General features: G+C 55.3%; 1 protein-coding gene across 6 annotated transcripts in view; it reads left to right on the top strand.

Moving 5' to 3' along the window:
* TCF7 (transcription factor 7) overlaps positions 1 to 20153 on the top strand; it is a 40283-nt gene that overhangs the window by 15627 nt on the left and 4503 nt on the right. For 3 of the 6 annotated variants that reach the window (XM_040622445.1, XM_040622444.1, XM_040622449.1), the window contains 8 exons: positions 7909 to 8020; positions 8802 to 8892; positions 10387 to 10479; positions 11788 to 11907; positions 12527 to 12689; positions 12800 to 12907; positions 13437 to 13485; positions 15765 to 17466. In XM_040622445.1, the coding sequence (XP_040478379.1) occupies positions 7909 to 8020; positions 8802 to 8892; positions 10387 to 10479; positions 11788 to 11907; positions 12527 to 12689; positions 12800 to 12907; positions 13437 to 13485; positions 15765 to 15844 (816 nt within the window). In that variant the 3' untranslated portion in view covers positions 15845 to 17466. Of the gene's footprint in view, positions 1 to 7908; positions 8021 to 8801; positions 8893 to 10386; positions 10480 to 11787; positions 11908 to 12526; positions 12690 to 12799; positions 12908 to 13436; positions 13486 to 15741; positions 17467 to 20153 lie in introns of those variants that run through there. The other 3 variants (XM_040622447.1, XM_040622446.1, XM_040622448.1) reach the window with 3 other exon arrangements.

The raw sequence follows: 20153 nt of genomic DNA, 5'->3' as shown, positions 1-20153 counted from the left end.
GCTGGGCCAAGGAGCTGAGGCTTGTGCCCCCAAGCCATGTGCCCTCGCGTGGGCCCGAGTGTCTGTCCCCAGGATGATGTACTTTTCCAATTAGCACAAAGGCTCCATATGAACTAGCAGCCGCCCTGGCTTTGACTTTCAGGTTATTCTGACTGCCAAACTATTGCAGGCAGGAAGAGATTGGGGGGGCGGGTAGGAGGAGGCGTGGGGTCTCAGATGTCAGGCAGGAGGTCCCTGACTACATGTAGTGGCTCCAGCTCTTCCCGGCCTCCCGAGTCCTGCTGTGACCTTGTGCCCAGCTCCAGCCTGGGTGCTCTGTGCAGCGCTGCCACATTCTCCCTCAACACTGGCTTGTGTGGGGACCCACCCCTCTACCCTGCCAGAGACCCAGCCTTGAGGGCCCAGCTTTAACTGAGGTAACAGAAACAGTGCAGGGTACCATCCCCGATCTCGGGAAAGCAGTGAAGACAGACAAGTGAACAGATGCCTCCGTGCAGTAGAGTCAGTGCTGCGGCCTGGGGACCCTAGCAGGGGACCCCTGCTCACACAGGGAGAGTAGGAAGGGCTTCCAGGGGCAAGTCTCATTTATGAGGAAGCTTGAGAGATGGATGGAAATCAGCCAAGCCAAGTTGGGGGAGAGTTCTGGAGGCAGAGATGAGCAGCCCCCCTGTGGCTAGAGCATAGCAGGAGAGGAGGGGAGACAGTGTGGCCATCTGGCATCACTGAAGACCCTAAGCGCCCATCAAGGGGCCCCAGCATGGACCTGACAGGGGACTTGGCTGCACGTCTAACGGGCAGTCTTCTCAAGCTCAGAGCCTCACATGCCTCATCTGTAAAATGGGAAGAATACCTTTCTTGAATGGGTTGTCACACGTGGCATCTATAGTACTCACTGTCCCCTCTGTGCACCTGCCAGAAGAGAACGGTCACTATACCAGTAGCCCACCTTTCTGTCTAGTCAGCCTCTGCCCTGGAAGGAACACAAGGCTCAAGGTGTGGATCTGCCACTCCTGTGGGCTCGTCCCCACGGGCGTCTCTCCAGCTCCAGCCCTGGGAGCATAGGGAAGAAGGGGGGCTGAAGTCCACTGCACGGCGTATGACGGCATGCAGAGGTTATGGGGCAGCAGGCCTTTCCTTCAGCAAGTCTTAGTGGACGTGCCAAGTATAGAACCTGGACAGGTGGAGATGACTGACAAGCCAGTTCTGCCCTCCAGGACCCCCGGGCCAACCTCTGCACCCAGTGGGCACTTCTGCCTGCTAGGCTGGGGGGGCCCCAGCCAGGTCACAGTCCTTTCCAAGGAAGTAACCGTTAGACTGAGGTCAGAACGAGAAGGAGCGAGGCGTGCAAAGAGCAGGAGGAAGCATGGGAAGTTATGAGGGGACGGAGGAGGGGGTGGGCAAAGGCACTGAGGCAGAGAAGAGCTAGGCAGCTGGGCGGGAGAGGGGCAGGCCTGCGTGGCTGGGCGTGGCTGTGCCAGGATGAATGGGGTATCCGTGCACCGAGGCCTTGGCAGGTCCAGCTCCTGCCATCGGGCGGGCTCTTGGTGCCAGCAGCTCTGGCAGGTAGGCAGGTAGGCAGATGGTGTGGCCTGAACCCCAATCCCAGGGGCCCCAGAACCTGCTGAAGCGTTTTTAGGGTCAGGGAAGCAGTGGCTCGGATAACTGAGCAAGCAGTCTGGAGCAGGGAACGGGTGGGCTGGGCCGCCTCCCCTGCGCCCCCCAGGGTCCGTCCGTGACAACCATAGGCCTCTGTTGCACAGTGTGCAGCATCGCAGCTCCTCCCCTTACTGTGGGATCTCGGGCAAGCTGTACAGCCTCTGCGTGCCTCAGTTTCCTCTTCTGTCCAATGGAGAGAATATTCATGCCTGTTGTTGAGGAGCATAGGAGTTACATACACTCCGGAGGGCACTCGGAACTGTGCCGCCCACTTACCAGTAGGAAATGCTTTTCTCTCCGTCCGAAACGTTTGTTTGGCCTGGCACCCAGGCGCTCAGTGACACGAGCTGAGCGGACGTGTGTGCGGCTAGTGATCAACAGAGAATCTGAGCTGGGGAACGTCTCCTGGCACAGGCCCCGCCACAGGGAGGCCGGCAGGGGAGGGCCTGGTCAGGCCTCACGCGCTCCCCACCCCCACGCATGAGGCCAGAGGAAGCGGCAACTTTCTTCGCTGGGAAAGTGTTGTGGGGCTCAAGCGTTTGGGGGTTTTCAGAGTCAACCGTCAGAGGCGAGGGAGTTTTCTCTGTCGGCGGCGGCAAGGGCTCTCAGGGTGCACACAGCCTGCAAGCAGACCGCTGCGGTCTGCAGGGAAAATGCCGACTGTGTTTATTTTTCACCTGAGCCTGCAGGAAGTAGGGGGGTGAGGGGGTGAGGGAGGGCAGCCCAGCCAGGCCCAAGCTCAACCTCAGAGCAGAGGACACCTGCCCCGGAGTCCCTTATTTCCACCTCTTCCTGTCCCGCCTTGCCTTTGGACCCCCTCCTGGCTCCAGGCTCGACGAGAGGAGCGACGCTAGGGCAGCACTGCGAGGGGTTTCTAGCCATGGGCTATGAAAGTGTCCCATAAGGATGATGACCACCTTTGGGACAGTGGATTTTGAGTCGGAGTGGTGCCGAGCAGTAAAAGCCACGCGCCAGCAGGAAGGATGGCCTCTGCCGAGGCTGTGGCAGACTGGGCCTCCCAGCCCTGGGGTTTCCAAGTCCTGGACCTGTCCTGTAGTGCTGCAGTCTAGAGAGAGAGAGAGAGAGAGAGAGAGTGTGTGTGTGTGTGTGTGTGTTGGGGGCATGCAGGCAGAGGCAAGTAATGGGGCGCTGGAGTGTCCTGACTAAGGAGTATGGACTGCTGTGGTCTTTCGTGTAGGCATTCCACCATGTTGTGAACACTTACTGGGGGCGCAGCTCTGTGCTTGGCATTGTGCCCTCAGGTAAGAGAGGTAAGGTCAGAGGGGTGCCTGGGTGGTTCAGTCAGTTCAGTGTCTGCCTTCGGCTCAGGTCATGATCCCGGGGTCCTGGGATCGAGCCCCGCGTTGGGCTCCCTGCTCGGTGGGGAGCCTGCTTCTCCTCCTTCTGCCACTCCCCCTGCTTGTGCTCTCTCTGTGTCAAATAAATAAACTATTTAAAAAAAAGAGAGGGAGAGAGAGGGGGAAGGTGCCGTCGAGATACTTAGGGCCTGGTGGGGGTAGTCCGCCCAGGCCTGCCCCCTTCCCATGGAGGCTGGGCGGTCAGCATCAGAGGGAGGAGAGGGGGGAGCTCAGGTCACGGGGCTCCCCATACACATGCCAGCCCCAGGCAACCCCACCTTGTTGTCTGGGCAGCCTGGCCCTGGGACAGCCTTGTGCTGAGGCCATGGAGCGGGACGTTCCACTGGCTGAGGGGGGCGTGGGGTACTGGGCCCTATGCCAAACGGTTCCCCCTGGCTACCAGCGCAGACATGGAGGGGGCTGGGCAGTGAGACTGAGGGGCAGCCTGCCTCAACGTGGGAAGGACTGGCCAGGCCCTCAGTGCCCTGCCCCGGAGCCCTGGCCACCCCAAGGCCTCCAGCGAATGGCAGGCTCTCTGCCCCACCCCTGCCCACCTGGCACCTCTCCTGTGGTTTGGCTGCAGACTATTTAATTAGAGGCTTTTCCCCAGTTCCCAGGGAAGCCTGGTGGACAGGATGAGCCCTCTGACCATCGGGCAACGCCTCCTACCTCCCACTCCCTCCATACCCATTCCACACATGCGTCCCAGGCCGCAGGCTGTAGGCTGAGCTGGATTCTGGGGTTTCTTAGGCCTGGCTGTGCTGCACCTTGGGGCTTAGCCAGCCGGGCCAAGGACAGTCAGCTCTGGTCCTCCGTCAGGTGAGAGGCCTCTGCGTGGTTTCCTGGCCAAAGCTAGCCCTCCCCAGGGATGGGGATTTGCTGAGAAATGTGCTGTGGGGCCACCCTCTCCCTCCCTTGGAGCAGACCCACCCTACCCCCTTCCTGGGCAGAGTGGGACTCTGAGACTCTTTTCCTGTAGCTGGCACCTTGGACCCTAGGCTCTGGTTTTAAGACTTCCTTTCAAGGGTCCCACTCCACCAGCCAGGCTTACAGTTCTGGGGGCACAAGAGTCACAGCAGGGCTTAGATGGCAAGGCCTTCTCTGAAGCAGGAGCTTACATTCAAAAGCCCCCAGGCCAGAGGGAGCTGTGGAGGGTGTTCATTCCACTTACTGGGCCAGGTCTCCAGGCGTTTCTGCCCTTATGTGGCGAATGGTGGAATGCTTTCCACCAGAGTCCCAGGTTCTTGAGGGATTGGACCCTGAGGCTGTGGTCCTGTCTGTCACAAGGCCTGATCAGGGCTGATGATGTCTGGCTATCACTGTCTTGAGGACCTATCAGGATAAAAAAGCCCCAGAGGCTTCCAGGAAGCTTCCTAGGCCGTCGGCCACTGCTGTCCCAAATTCTAAGATAAGGCAGAATTTTTGCATCTGTCATCAGTGAGGTGATCAGGGCTGATTTTCTCATCATCATTATTCAAGGGGCAAATTGGCCCAGGATCCTGTAATGAAAAGGTTAATATAAATGCCAGAGAGCCTTCGAGCTAGGCTGCCTAGCCCACTTCACCTTGTGGGACACCTGAAAGTGATCACTAGACCAACTGGAGAAGGAGGCTGGAGGCTGAAGCACGCATGGGAAATGCTGGGCGTGAGCAGGGAAGAGAGGCAGGCGCGGGGTTAGAGAGGGAGTGGGGCCTGACCACACAGTGCTTTGTAGGTTTTCAGAGGGCGTTGGTGGCTCTAGGCAGAGAAGTGCTGTGATCTGATTTACATGGTTGCTGGATGGAAGACTGCTGGAGGGACAGGAGGCCACTGGAGTCGTCCGGGTGAGAAGGGACTACGACTTGGACTGAGTTGGGGATAGGGAGGAGGAAGCGGCGGACTCTAGATTATTTTGAAGGTAGAGCCAGTAGTATTGCCTGACAGATGGGAGATGGGACGTGAGCGAGTCAAGGATTATTCCAAGGTATCTGAGCAACTGGAAGGTTAGAGTTGCCATTAACTGAGGAAGACGGAGAACAGCATTTGGGGCAGAAAACCAGAGGCTCTGCTTTGGACATATTGAGTTTAGGCAGCATTTCAGACTTCCAGGTAGACGTGGTGAGCACGCTTTTGGGGAGTGGAGTTTCCTAGGGGAAGTAGGGGCTGAGATCGGAATGTCAGTCATCAGATGAAGACATGGAAAACTGTGACCCTGGATGAGAGCACTCTGGGAATGAGGGCAGATGGAAAGCCAACGGCCCATCTTGGGTCAAGTCAGGAAGATGAACAGCCAGAAGGTAGGCCAACAGAGAGCAGCCTGTGAGATGGGAGGCAAAGCAGGTGAGTGTGGCATTCTGGAAGCCAAGCGAAGAAACTATTTTGAGGAGGAGGGAGAAAAGAGTTGTGTCCAGTCCTGCCGAGAGGTCAGGTAAAGGGAAGACTGACCGTTGAGTTCAGCAGTGTGGCAGTCGCTGGGGACCTTGACAGGAGCCATCTGGTGAAGTGATGGTACAAGGGATGGCCAGGCTGAAAGGGAGCACGAGAACTAAGAACAGAAAGCCGAGGGTGCATTTTACAACAAAGGAGACTGAGACATGAGCTGGTGGCTGAGGGCGGATTTGCAGCGGGGAGAAATGGCAGCCTGTTGGTACCCTAGTGGGAATGCGGCTGGCTTTGCGGAGTGCTTGGCACAGCGCCTGGCATGTGGCAGGCACGCAATACATGAAGGATTCCACAGGTGTCCTCATACGCCATAGCTGCCCCAGGCCGCTTCCTGTCTCTTGCCAGCCCTTGCCGGCCAGCCTGAGGGGCCTGCACTCCACGCTTGGTTCCCACACACGCTCTGACTCGGTCACGATTGTGTCCGGGGTCAGGGCTGCGGGTAAAGCAAGCCTGAGTGTGGCACGAGCCTCCTGGCTTGCTCAGAAAGCCCTGCCTTAGAACAGCAGCGGGAAAGCCACTGCACCCAAGCCCTGGAGACACCATGTCCCTGTCCTCAGCCTCCCGGGCTAAGGTTGCCAGTGGGCTGCCAGGTGGGTCTTCCATCCTCAGGCAAATCCCCTCTGGCAAATTCAGACCGAAACTGGCCCAGGTGAGGCCAGCACCGCAGGGCCAGGGAAGGACTGTGACCATTTCCTTTGTGCACGTGAGGGGCTTCCCGCCTGTCCCTTCCTCATGACGCAACACCTGAGGAACTGAGCTCTTGGGTATTGTGTGGCTTTACCCTTACAGCAACCGTGGGGTCGTCTCCGTATGACAAGGAAACGGATGCTCGGATTTTGTAGTCAGTTCTTGAAGGCCACACACGTTAGAACCAGGATCTGAATAGGGCCAGCCGACTCCTCCTCAAGTTCACAGTGGAGAGCCCTCCCCGGACTGCCCCAGGAAGCCGAGAGAAGGCTCTAGTTAGAGGTGCTCAGGAAGGGGCTGTGGTGCCACTGCTGTTGGGACACCAGCCTCTGTCTGCCTGAGGACAGAAGCCAGGCTGATTAGTCCTGGGATGGGAGGCTCTTCCCAGTGGGCAGATGAATGGGCAGGGGACTGACTAGGGGGCAGTGTCGAGGGGAAGGGTGCCGCAGCTAGTAGCCCCGCTGCAAGCGCCCCCCGGAGGCAGGCGTGTGGGGGAGACAGCAGGCAGGGCTGCTGCTGGGGGGTGTGCGAGCCTCTGTCCACCTGGAAGCTTCACACCTTGGCTAAGTTGCAGCTCATACCTGGCCTTCCCTCTCGCCTCACCCTGGACCCCAAACAGCCAATCCCAAGGGGACCTGTGCCAGGCCTCTTCACCGTGAGCTACCGTGAGCTTCCCCAGAGCTGGTGATGAATGGATCATGAACTGCATCCATTACACGAGAGAGGAAACCGCAGCCCAGAGATGTTAGGGAGTCTGGCTGAATTCAACTCGTGGGAAACTGCACCCACAGGATAGGAAGGAGCCCAGGCCACCACCTCTCACTACTGTCCTGCTCCAACGATGTCCTGTTTCTTCTGTGCCATGAGTCAGAAATCCCTTATGTGTGCCCCTAGCCAGCAGAATCCCCGCAGGTGAACTTTCCAGGTGGAAGCTGAGCCTCGGTGGTAGATGGTGTCTCCAGGATCCTGGCTTGTGCAGCTGTGCGCTGGGGGTATGCAGAGCTGTGCCTTGGCCCCGAGCAGCACCTCCCTGTGGCTGGGTCGCATGGGGAGCCCCCTTCCCAGCATGAGTCATCTCATGACAGATCCATGTGACTAGTGTGAAAAGTAAGAGTCCTGTGTTGCTGAGGAAACAGGAAGTGTGGGGGCCGGGTGGGTTGGCCCTGGAGGGAGCCTGACCCCACCTAACCTAGCCCACCTGCTCTGAGTTAAAGGGCTGATGGGAGCCTTCCCTGTCCCCACAAATCCTGTTAAGCCTGAGGTGGAATAGTGGGTCAGACTCAGAACCCTGAGTCTGGGGGCTGGAAGAGGAGGAAAGAAAACTCCAGGCTGTCCTGGGTTAAGCCAGGTCTTCAGACCATTACTTGATGTCTGGGGCTGGAGGCCGTGAGCAGCCCCCCACACAAGCCACAGGGCTGCAGAGAAACCGGGGGAGGAGGGGGTGGTTGGGGGGAGGGGGGAGGAGTGTCTCATACCCAGAGGGAGAAAGAATTTCCTGCACAGGGGAGATGTGCCTCCTGGAATTGAGTGTACAGAAACCAAGAGGCTCTCTAGGTGGTAGGGCTGCCTGAGTAAAGCCTGGGGGACTGTGGGCAGGGCCACTGGACACAGGATGGCTGGAGTGGTGCCCCCTCCCTGAGGCCTGTGGTTTTAACCACCCCCACTTTCCTTTGACATTTGGGCTACCCGCACAGCTAAAAGAAGCTCTGTCTCTGTGTATGCCCCCAGCCCGGGGCCTTCCTCCTTTGGGTCTCCCCACATTTACACCCCCCCCCTCATTTTTCAGCACAACAAGGCCAGTCAGCCAGCCCATAGCGTCCCACAACTCTCTCCTCTCTATGAACATTTCAGCAGCCCACACCCTACACCTGCACCAGCCGACATCAGCCAGAAACAAGGTACGGATCTGGGAAGGGGAGGGGCCTGACAGCCCCAGAGCCTGGGGGCCAAGTCCCCAGCCACTGAGTCCAGGAGGCTAGGCCCTTTTTACAACTGGAAAACCTGGGGCTGGACAAACTCAAAGCCCAAAGAAAACACCAGAAAGATGGATGGGGAGCCTGAGGGCAGGTAGTGCCAGGTCAAACTTGGAAGGCTTCAGGCTGAGGTAGGAGCCTAATCCTGAGTGGCCTCCCCATGCCAGGATGTGGGAGCAGGCATCTGTGTAAAGCTGAGGACAATAAAACTTGTGTCCTTTCCCTCCCCCCCAGTGAGAAAATGGAAAGTGGTGGTTGTAATGGCTGATTCACCTCAGCCTCAGGGAAAGTCATTCTGAAATCAGCCATTGTCGGCTGTGGGAAACGTGCTGACTCAACCCTGGGGAGGCAGAGGGGGCGGGTGGAACCCAGGCTGCCCAGGCCAGAGCCCCAGCTGAGAAGCCCCAGGTGAAGACCAGCAGTGGACCAGGTCATGGTGAGACCTGGCCTTCCCACTCCTGAATGACTGACTCCACCTCTCCCCCGGCCAGCCAGTCTCCTTAAGGCTAGTCACCGAGCCTCTCTGCCCTGTAAATTGGGGCACTGTCATCACACTGGCATGGTCCTGAACAAACCAGTATGTCTGGTCCTCTAGCAAATGGAGGTAGGATCTTAGAGGCCCCACAGGAGGCTCTGAAATGCAGTAACTAGCTGAAGTGGCCTCCAGGTCAGCCTCGGTCACTCACTCGGCCCCTCTCCACTGCAGGAGTTCACAGGCCACTGCAGACCCCTGACCTCTCTGGCTTCTACTCTCTGACCTCAGGCAGCATGGGACAACTCCCCCACACTGTGAGCTGGTGAGTATGGGCCTGATGGGAAGAGGGCACCTTGAGCTGGTGAGACCCATACTTGCCATGTCCTTTTCGTCCTCCATCCTGGTCTGCCAGCACTCTGCTGCCAGCTCTGTGTCGGTACCAGGGGCTGTCCAGCAGCTCTGTCCATTCCCCAGGTAGCCCACTGCACTCCCCCCGACTCCTGGTCTCGGTCCTACTGCACTTCAACTCTGCCTCCATGTCTGAGCGCCTTGAATGGCGTGGCGGTGGGGGGACACCAAGCTGCCCAGGGTTATAAGAGTAGGCAAGGAAGATAAGGGAGACCTGCCTGGGCAGGGAGGGGACTATATGAATGGCCGCGAGACAGGTTTTGCCTCTCAGCCAAGTGGTGGGCAAGGGGATACTTCCTGTTCACCTCAGTGCCTCCGGCCCACTAGCCCTTTGGCTGAGCTCCCTGAGGAGCAGCGTTCTTCTGTGCCCCCACTGGTGCCCGCTTGAGCCCAAGCCCCTGGCCGACTGCTTAGAGAGCCTTGGAGTCTGTGAAGCCTGGGCCAGAAAAAGCCAGCCTGAACCTTAAGTCAGCAGGCCCAATTGTGGGCCCAAGGGCCCATCTTCAGCTGGAGCTGGGTCTCAGCACGCTAGTTGGCCCTTGGCTCGTGAACCACGTGTGATCTGGACAAGTCTGTAGCCTCTCTAGGCTGGGCAGTCACCCGACAGCAGGGAAGCATGGTTTCCCAGGAAGCAAGGGAAGGCCAGAGGCCCACCCTGAGACCTGCCTGCCCTTTTCCACATACTCTTTATCCATGTTCAGCTCACTCCTCCGTTTCCAGATTCTCCCCGGACAGTGCTCCACCCTGAACACCAATCAGGACTACACCTATGAATACCCCCAGGACTGAAGTTGGCCAGGCAGGGTTCTGGACACCAGAGCAGCACTGCTGACGCTGGCCGACCCTCAGGCCCCTGCCCTCTCAGGACCTGATCTGCCTAGTGCACCACTCGGGCCAGAAGCCCAACAGTTACAGGGCCGTGTTAGCAGTGCTTTCACTGGGGACTGTAAGAGCACAGAGAGGTGTCTCATCCAGCTTGGGATTTCAAGGGCTTTCGGGAGAAAAGGTCATTCAGCCAAGCAAGGCCTGAAGGGACACCAGGAATTAAAAGGGGGCCATATAATCCAGTTATTTTAACAGTGGATGCAGAAGCCCTAAGGCAGATGTCAACCCCGTACTGACCAGGAAATACGGCTGGAGGTGAGCTTGGGTGGGTGGGGGGCTTCCTAAGCTGCGTCCTAGGAGAATGCTGCCATTTCTGCCCCTGAAGTGCCAGTACAAGTCTGTAGAGGGACATAGGAGCAGCATGAGTTGCCCTCTGGTGGCAGATGCCAAGTACATACACTGGAAGAGTCCTAGCTGAGGCCAATTCCCTGCACACTATGGGTTAGGTCCAAGTCGCTGGGGACGTCCTTCCCCACATCTGGCCAGTAGCCAGACTGCTAACAGCTGTCTCTCCCAACCACAGGCCCAGCCCTCCTCTCTACCCCTTGTCCCCTTCCTGCGGATATAGACAGCACTTCCCTGCCCCCACTGCAGCCCCTGGCGCCCCCTACCCCAGGTGAGTCCCATACCCTGCAGCCAGGCTCCTGCTTCCTGTTGCCCAGGCTTCAGTGCCCACACAAGGCCATGCCCAGGCCAGTGCTTGCCCTGTGCTAGTTGTTTGTCCATCCGTCCGTGTGTCATTCCGCAGCCCCCTGCTGCTCTGTGCCTGAGACTAAAGCCAGTGGGAGAGCACGGGCCTAAGCCCAGGCCATACTGTGCAGCCAGGCGCCCTCGAGCAGCCAGGGACAGTGCATGCACGTGTGTGCTTGTGCTCCTGCCTCTGTGCGTGCGTGAGTCCGCCCAAGTGCAGGTGTGTGTGCACTCACTTCTCTTGTGCCTCCCTGCTGAAGTGCGGGTCAGGCACACTCTCCTGGGCATTCCGTGAGCTCTGCCCAAGCTGAGGCACCACCTTTTACATGTGTCTGCAACCTCGGACCCTTAGGGGCTCCCTGCTCAGAGAAAGGAGCAAGGGCACGGTGGTTTCCACAGAACAGCAGAAAAGCGAAGTGACAGGTGTGTGTATATATGTGTGTGTCCCTTCACTTCACTCACTCCCTCAGTGACAGACCCAAGCCAGGGACGGAACAAGGAACTCGGCAGACATGTCCAGCCCTACTGGAGTTCACAGCCCAGGGTGGGAGGTATGGACAAAGCACTAACAGTCAAATGGACTCTCTGGGTGATGGGATAACAAATCAGACCCCAGCCAGGGCAGGGGCATGGACAGGGAGAACTTCATGCAGAGTCACATGTCCTGAGTAAAGCGGCCAAAGGGCACAGCACAGGTTGGGGATGGCTAAGGGTGTTGGGTGATGGAAAACAGGGGAAAGGATGGAGCAGATAGTGTCAGCAGGGGTCTTCGTGCAGGGCGGGGCAGGTCCCCTGGAGACTCCTGGGTTTTATTCTGTGGGCTATGGGGGAATTTCAGCAGGAGTGGCCGAGAGNACTCAGGCATTTTTAAAAGGTCACTCTGGGTGTTGTGTGGAGAGGCCCCTGGAGGGTTCAAGCAGGAGAGGAAGGAGACCCACAGGGCAGCCACAGGCTCAGGAGGCTGAGCTGGTGAAAGCATAAGGTAAGGGGACAGGTTCCAATGCTATTTAGGACCGACTTCATAGCCACCTGAATGACATGTATGCACATTTGTGCGGTGTGTCTGTCTTATCTGTTGGGAGCAGGTATTTGTGTGTCTGTGTACTTGTGTGCAAGCCAGTGGGGGTGGGGTGTTCCCCCCCCTCCCCCATCCTCGTGTCCTGTGCAGGGGCCTCCCGATTCCAAGGTCTGGCCCATACATTCCTGCCTCTGTTAACTCTCCTTCTGCCTTTAGGTTCACCCACCCATCCCTGATGCTAGGCTCTGGTGTACCTGGTCACCCTGCAGCCATCCCCCACCCAGCCATCGTACCTCCCTCAGGGAAGCAGGAGCTGCAGCCGTATGACCGTAGCCTGTGAGTGAAAAGGCACACAGTGTGGAGGAGGGAAGGGGACAAGTGAGCAGACCTCAGGATCCCATCTGTTCATCAGCCAGAGACACACTCCTCCCACCTGGCTCTACCCCTGCTGCCTAGAAGCCCCAGGGACTGCCAGGGGCGGCCTCTGGTCAAGCCCTCTTACAGTTCTTGCCACTGACTGACCAGTATTTTGTTCATTTTTTTTTTAAGTTTATTTATTTAAGCAATCTCTTCACCCAACGTGGGGCTTGAACTCACGACCCCGACATCAAGAGTTGTACACTCCTCCAACTGAGCCAGCCAGTACTCTCCCCCCCTCACCCAACCAGTGTTTTTTGATCCTTAGAAGCAGGAGGGAACGGATGGGGTGGGGAAAAAAGATGGTTTGAGCCAACAGGAGAGGGGCTGAGAAGTCCTTAAACATGTTTCTTAGCTGCAGTATTCCTACATGGAAGAGTAACTCTGATCATCCACTCAGGAGCAGCTGAAAAAGATCCCATTTACAAAACCCTAGTTTCCACGCATTTACACATACACTGGACACACACTAGAAAAAGGTAATAGCATTAGGTGGACACTGGGGGGCTCCTGATTGATCTGGACTTGTACCCCTCAGGAAGACGCAGGCAGAATCCAAGGTAGAGAAGGAGGCCAAGAAGCCAACCATCAAGAAGCCCCTCAACGCCTTCATGCTGTACATGAAGGAGATGAGAGCCAAGGTCATAGCAGAGTGCACGCTCAAGGAGAGTGCTGCCATCAACCAGATCCTGGGCCGAAGGGTAAGGCCACAGGCAGATGGGCTGGCAGGGGTGGCCCCTGACCACCTTCACCCTGGTGCTGCCTGTTGATTCCTTGATGCACCCCATCTACTCCTCCTTCCCCACTGCAGTGGCATGCGCTGTCTCGGGAAGAGCAAGCCAAGTATTATGAGCTGGCCCGAAAGGAGAGGCAGCTGCATATGCAACTGTACCCAGGCTGGTCGGCGCGGGACAATTATGTGAGTGGCCGGTGACACACAGCAGGGGTGGGGAGGAGAACCTTCAACATGCCATGCCCCAGGCTCCACAGGGAAAGCCAGACCACCCTCCTGAAGGCAGAGATAAGGAGGGCAGGTGGTAGAGTGAAGGGCCCAAGGCCTCACATGGCTAAAGAGAGCTAAGCAAAGCAAGCTGCCCCTAAAGGTAGGCCCATGTCCTCTTTTCCACCTGGGCTGCACTGCCCCCCCACAGGGCTGTTGCCTGGTATTTGGCCACATAGGTAGAAGGGGAATAAGGGGCCTTGTAAGTTGTCTCTTCCATTCAGAAGGCAGACCACAATGGGAAAGGGTGGAGGAGCCTCTAACTGCCGCATGGTACCCTGGCAAAAACTGCCCTCAAGAACCACCAGGCCTCCTGGGGAAGAGGGAGCTGTGTACCCAGAATCCCAGCAACAGCCAGGTTAGGCTACAGGTCTCCTAACCACTCATTCACTGGAATTATCAAAGGACCACTTCCCAGATCTGAGCAGAATCCCTTTGTTCCCTGCAGGGGAAGAAGAAAAGGCGATCACGGGAAAAGCACCAGGAATCCAGCACAGGTGAGGCCTCCTCTCAGGAGTGGAGACTGCTCTCCAAGCCTGCATTTTCACGAGCACCCTGCTCTGGCCCAGAGGGAGGGGCAGAATACTCAGCCACAAGTCAAATCCCCATGTGAGGAACAGCTATGTGAAGTCCCTTTAACAGTTAACGTTGGTGTGTTGACCCACTGCACCCTCCCCCCTTTGCCAGCCCTGCTCACAGCTAGCCTCTGCCAGAGAAACCGCGCCTGTGGTTCTGCTGCCTCGGCCCAGCAGTCACACAGCCTGCTGGTTGGTGCCTGGCCCTTACTTGGTCACCACCGCCCCCATCCCCGTTTATTCTGGCAGTGCAAAGTGCTCTGTGTGGAGGACCCAAGGAAGCCACACGCTGCTTCAAGTCTCCTTCCTGTGGGTGAATTCTTGTCCCAAGTCTGATAATTCAGACCCCACATCGAAGACTATGCTGCCCCCACATGGGGAAGCTCCAGGCTAGGACTGAGGCAGGGTAGAATCCTCAGCCCCTTTTCTGAGGTTGAAGTATGGACTTTACCGTCTATCTGGTTTAAGCTACAGCATGAGAGGGTTATGGGTTAGGCAGACTGGGCAGTGGCAAAAAGGAAGAAAAACTGGATCAAGTGGGTAGGGAAATGTAGGAGGTGGGCAGCCCTGAGACAGAAGAGGCTGGATCCCTGTGGGCCTCCCCCCTGGGCGTCTCTCCTGCAGTTCCCATGCTGCGACCAGATAGAGGAGCTAATCTGATAGGGTCCCCTCCCTCCCTCTGCCATTCTTCCCACTGCCTCTCCTGCCTAGCTAGGTGCCCACCTTTCCTGATAACTTGGCTCTGGGTCCTGGGGCTCCCACTGGGGCTGGCTGTGCCATGGAGAGGTCCTCTGCCTATGGGACCTATGGGGTATCTGTGACTGGCTGACACTGATGTTACCTCTTCTTTCTGGGCCCTGCTCTGCCCTGCTGCCTGCCTGCTCGCCCTCTGCCCTGCTCTGCCCCTCTGGCATGGCTGTGAGCAGACCCTGGCTCGCCTAAGAAATGCCGTGCTCGCTTTGGCCTCAACCAGCAGACGGATTGGTGTGGTCCGTGCAGGTGGGTTTGTCCCCACCACCATCCTCCCTTTGCTTCAAGCTGCTTCCCTGACTCTGCACATGTTCTGCTGGGCCTGTAGCCCCTCCTTTGGTCCCCCAGTCCCATAGCATACCCACAGATTGGGGAATCCATGTTGCCAACAATGAGGTGGAGAAAGAATGTTCTAGAAAAGAAAGGCAGACTCAAGAATGTAGTTTTCTGGTGCCTAGGGTCCTCTGTTAATGATGGCCTGATGCTAGGAGTAGCAGATCCTCAGCAGGCCAGTCTCATGCATCCCATTCAGTGGTCTGAGCTCCTGGCTACCAGGCTGAGAACTCACCATGGTCCACCAGTTCCCTCACTTCTTCAAGTTAGGATTCCTGCCTGTGTTATCCTGAACCCTTTATGTAAAAAACAAAACACCAAGGTGACTGTAGTAGAGAACAACCTGGATGCCAAGTGGCCATCTACCTCATCTTGTCCCTAAGACCAGGGACTGCAGAGGTAGGGAGAGAGGAGGAGGGGGTAGCCCTGGGCTGTCCTAGCAAAAGGGCTGTACTTAGGCTCTGTGGCACTAAACCCGTGTGTTTCCCCATACAGCAGAGAAATGTGTCTGAAAAGGAGCTATACCTACCAAGTGGCTAAAGTTTGCCTGGTTGAGGTTGAGGCCAGGTCTGTTAGGGCGGAGCCTACTCCAGGCAGTAAGTTCACGGACCCTAAGGAATACTGTCCAGTCCCTCACAGTGCCCACCATGCTCCCTCTCCAAGGGCAAAGAGTATTTGGGCAGTATGTAAGTGTGTGTATGTACACAACGCTGGGAGCGTATTTTGTGTGACTCTGCCCGAGCACCACCCAGGAATCCACAAGCATCGCAGCCCTTTGCCTTAATGCAGATCTGAGTCCCACAAACATGTGAAGCAGAGGCTCCAGGGCCCCAACTAGGAGATGGCTCCCCTGGCAAACAGGAGACACCCACAGGGCTAGCTGGCACGAGGTTCCTGTGCCACCCTGTGGCTGTGCTGGGAACTACACCTGCTCTAGGTTTGAGCCAGGCCCAGAATTGCAATGCCAGCTTTGAAGGCACAGACAGGCACATCACCAAAGTCCTGGGGGGAGGGGACAAGAGGTCAGCTGGGCCTGTGCAAGGACAGCATTTTCTGGTTGTGGTGTATGACTATGAATTCACCCTCTGTTTACAGATAACTCTCTTCACTATTCCTAGGAGGAAAAAGAAATGCATTCGGTACTTACCCGGAGAAGGCCGCTGCCCCAGCCCCGTTCCTTCCGATGACAGTGCTCTAGGCTGCCCCGGGTCCCCAGCCCCCCAGGACTCGCCCTCATACCTCCTGCTGCCCCACCTCCCCACAGAACTGCTTGCTAGTCCTGCGGAGCCGGCACCTACATCACCAGGGCTCTCAGCCGCTCTCAGCCTCCCAGCCCCCTGGACCCCCGCAGGCCCTCCCCAGCACCCTGCAGACTACACAGGTGCAACGACAGGAATCTCAGAGACAGGCAGCCTAGCATGCACAGGACACGTGGCCGCCTCCAGGGGCCCATCCTCTGAGAGGAAGCGACAGAGCCCCAAAGCATGTGGAAACTGGCCAGGGGCCCTGTTACCTCCCTCTCAGGGACCAGGCCCAGGAGACTTCCGAGGCTGCACAACTTCTGCCTGAACCTGGGGCCATCAGTTCCAACTGCTCCAAGTGGTGGCAGTCAGATCTGTGTTGTGTCGTCTGATGAAGGGCATCCCTTGTGCCTACAGCAGCCTGCATCTATTCCTTTTACCACCTGTCTTGCTGGCCAGATGCCCCCTGCTGCCTCCTCTGCTTCTCTGCTATAGGTCATAGATGGGCAGGACTGAGCCCAGCTGCTTTCCCCTACCCTCCACCTCCCCAGCCCCACCACTGCCACACCCTCCCCAGACCAGATACTTCATGGACCAAGAATGAGCTGGTTTATGAAACAACACCTGAGCATGGTCACAACCACATGCTCAAGAGGACAATACTTCTCTCAAAAGGGCCTGGAGAAGCCCTGTTGACAGAAAAGGATTAATTATTCATAAGCTGGACCAGAAGGAAGCCTCTTGCCATGTTCTCAAGAGCTTGCAAGACAAGGAGGGAATGGAACGGGTTAAGTCTAGGCCTATCACCGTAGGCAACAGGAATAACCTGACACTACCTTATCAGGCAAGTATGGGCAGTGAGAGGTACCTGGCTCTAGTTCAAATTACTTGGAAATGTTTCCAAGAGAAATTCAACCTCCCCAGAAGCTCCGATTACCAAGGTCCCAAGCCTGTCTCTCATGGCTGAACTCAACAGTGAAAGAAATTATGGCCCCAAACCTGGTGTGCATCCCTCCCTGCTCCGAGAGCCTCTGTCACAGCTCCATTTCCTGCTTACCTGTGTCAGTCTAGGCAGCTCTGGGACAGTTGAGAGGAAAAACCTCAGGACAGCCAGTGCCTATCTTCCAGAATGAAACAGGCCAGCTTCAGCTTCCCGACGGGGCTGCAGGAAGGACCATCACCATCAAAGCAAGGAGCCCAGAGAACCTCTGGTGGTAGTCAGTGGGTCTTCACCACAGCCTACTTTAACCCATTTCTGAGCCAAGCTTCAACCCTGAGCCTTAAAAAAACAAACTTTTAATTTAACTTTTTTTTTTTTTTGCCTCCTCCTCACTGTACATAGCCTGAATCCAAAGAAAAAGGGCTGTTCCTACACCCGTACACCCTCAACAAAAGCCTTTAGTTCCTACTTTAGCCACTGGCTTCTCAGAATCCAAAGAACATATATTCTAGTGTAGTGTTGCAAGAAGTCTTGAGAGAAACAAAAGGACTATTGTAGTGTTCAAAATATTTTTGTATTGTTAATGCATCATCAAACAAAAACTTTTTTAACATGAGAATAAAGATACTTTTTACTGGGTTTCTTTTTCAAAGCTTGACCCTAAGGAATAAGCTGTCTCAGTAACAGAGCATGACTCTCTCCTTACCCACAGCCATAAAACCTGGGCCTTAATCTCTATCATGGGACACACGTTCTCAAGACTTTCAGTCTACAGAAGGCAAAGATTACTTTCCTCACCTCCCCTACTGGGGCCTTAGGCCCTGCCCCAACCACAAGAGCTAATAAGCTCCTTCTACATGTAAACTCCCCAATCTTTGGACCTCACAAGTGCTGCAGGGGCAGGCCAGCATGCATATGGGAACGGGCTGTAAACTGCCACCACAGACCCACACGACCACCAGGCTCCATCTTCCCTCCATTTTCCTTCCACAGACAGAAAAGACCCAACACTCCACGAGCACACATCCTATTTTAAGGCAAACCGGAATCTCTTATAAGCTGGTATCAGAAAACTTGAAAGAGCATTTTAATAGCACCCTTTCCTCCCAAAAGCTAATTAGGGGCTTGAAGTATCTTCCTCTCCAGTTCGATAAATCTACAGCCTCCTTTTTAACAGTTTCCATCATGTTTAAGAATATTAACTCCTCAAACCCATCATGAATGTAAAGCCACTTCAATAGGTCATTCAAACATTAGATAAAATGCTGGGCAAGAAGAATAGCACAACAGCCAGCCAATGGGTCACCATCATGCATTGTAATTTTCACGGAGTTCTATTTTTGAGATTTTATGTTTAAAAATATTTATAAATAAAGTCATCTTCCAGAGTAGTTTCTATCTAAAGTAGGCCACTGGAAGTTGTGATCCCAGACTTGCTTCTTTTCCGGAAGGGTGCGAGAGGAGACCATTCTCTCGACATCTGTCCCATTTAAAGAATTCCACCCTGGCTACTGGCCTAGTTGTTTCAAAAACCACATTTTAAGGCTTATGCAAGACTGGGTTGCTGCATCTGATTTGGTGTCTTATTTAGAACACATTGGGTACAAGAACAATGCACCCTTTGTGTATGTGAGGGTAAAGAGGGGGGACTCTGGCAACTTCATTAGAATCAAACCAGCCTTTTAAAAAAAGCGACTTAAAAGAGGAAACTCAAATCCTCCCACAGCACATTCCTGAGGCCACAGGTGACTCGGGAGTGAAGCCCCAAATACAATTTCAAATAGCACACCAGTCCCACCTCACTGCAAACCAAGAACTAGCCCTATTTCTAAGACCTCACAAGACAAGATACCCCAGCCTCCCTTATACATTCCCAGAAAACAGGCAGACTGGCTCAGTATCTGTGCTGCAGCTGTTCCTCCTGTGCTCGGAGAACACGCTGAGGGCTCAGCTCAGCAGGCCTGCCCAAGTCTCTCAATTTAAACACCTTTCCCCTTTTTATATAGGAAGCCCTGCGGCTAGACTCTCTTCTAGCTGTTAACTAGCTTCTGAATGTCCCTAACGCACTGCTGCCCAGCTCTACTGAGTGTACAGTAAGTCTGGCCAGAAAGGCCACAAGTGCCAGAAAACAGACTGATTCTTTACGTTGTTCCAAAGAAGAAATGCAATAGGTCCCTGCATGCATTTCTAGAAAAACAGCGCAGAAAGGGCAAGGGTAACAAAGACCTGTCAGGCTGATATATCAAAGTAGAAGATTTGAGACCAAGAACAATTCCTTATATAAAAAAGCAACTGACTGGCTTTTCTTTGAAGTTAGAAAGGCCGCTCTATCATGACTTTCTCAGGTCTACCCAGAGCTTTAAGAGTTCACCAAGGGTCCCTGAAAGAGAGCTGACTGCCCAAACAGACCCTGGTTCCTAGGCTCCATCAATGCCAACTATTCTAATCACCTCTGTCCCAGAGCTCTAATTCAGGCTCTTGGGCTCTCTACTGGCCTGGAGCAACTAATGGATCTTTGTTGGTCTACCTGTCCACAATGGGCCAGAGGGGTCTGAGAAGAGCCCTGACTTACATACTTCAACAGCAGGAGACCTAGGTGGGGATATTCCTATAGTCGGTTGGCTGGAATAAAAGCCAGCTCAGGTCACGAGAGATTTCGAAGGTAAGGATAACGTGGGATTAGGCAAAGAAGTAACCAGAAAAAGCAAATCCTGTCCTAGGGGTAGGAACTGTCCTATCTCTTGTGCTGAGGAGTTCAGTCACACAGGGTAAGGGGTAGTTCATCAGCTATAAATTATATAGAAAATAGTTACTAGTTGAAGCTGGGGCTTTGGACCAGATCTTCTTTTTCCATTCAGGTGTTCTTTCCTTTATCCGAAGGCTTGTTCTTTTAAGCATGTACACTGGGGGGGCGGGGAGTGGGAGGGAATGGGTGGAGGAAGGGGAGAAATATGGAGGAGGAAGAATTAGGTCGAAAGAACAAAATAAGGAAACCAAGCACGCAATCAAGCAAAGGCCACTCTGGAGACTCCTCTTGAATGTAGCTTTCTAACGGTGTAGCTCTACTCCCACCCATCCTGTAAGCCTTCTGGGAAGGAAGTATCTGCAGGCATGTGAAGCAGGTAAGAGAAGCTGTAAAAGAGCATACTCAGCACAGCAAGGACAAATATGAATTTGCACAATACATGAGGTAAGTACTGAAACTGAGAGCACTTCTATGGACTAGGCAGATTTTCAGAGTGAAAGAAGAGGCAGGATGGCATACAGATCAGGTGCTCAGCAAACACGTGAACACTTCAAGTTAAGCAGTGTCAGAAGGTCACGAG

This window comes from Ursus maritimus, unplaced genomic scaffold (assembly GCF_017311325.1).
Source record: "Ursus maritimus isolate PB19 unplaced genomic scaffold, ASM1731132v1 scaffold_5, whole genome shotgun sequence".
NCBI classification, from domain to species: Eukaryota; Metazoa; Chordata; class Mammalia; order Carnivora; family Ursidae; genus Ursus; species Ursus maritimus.
This window is presented reverse-complemented; position numbering and strand designations above follow the sequence as displayed.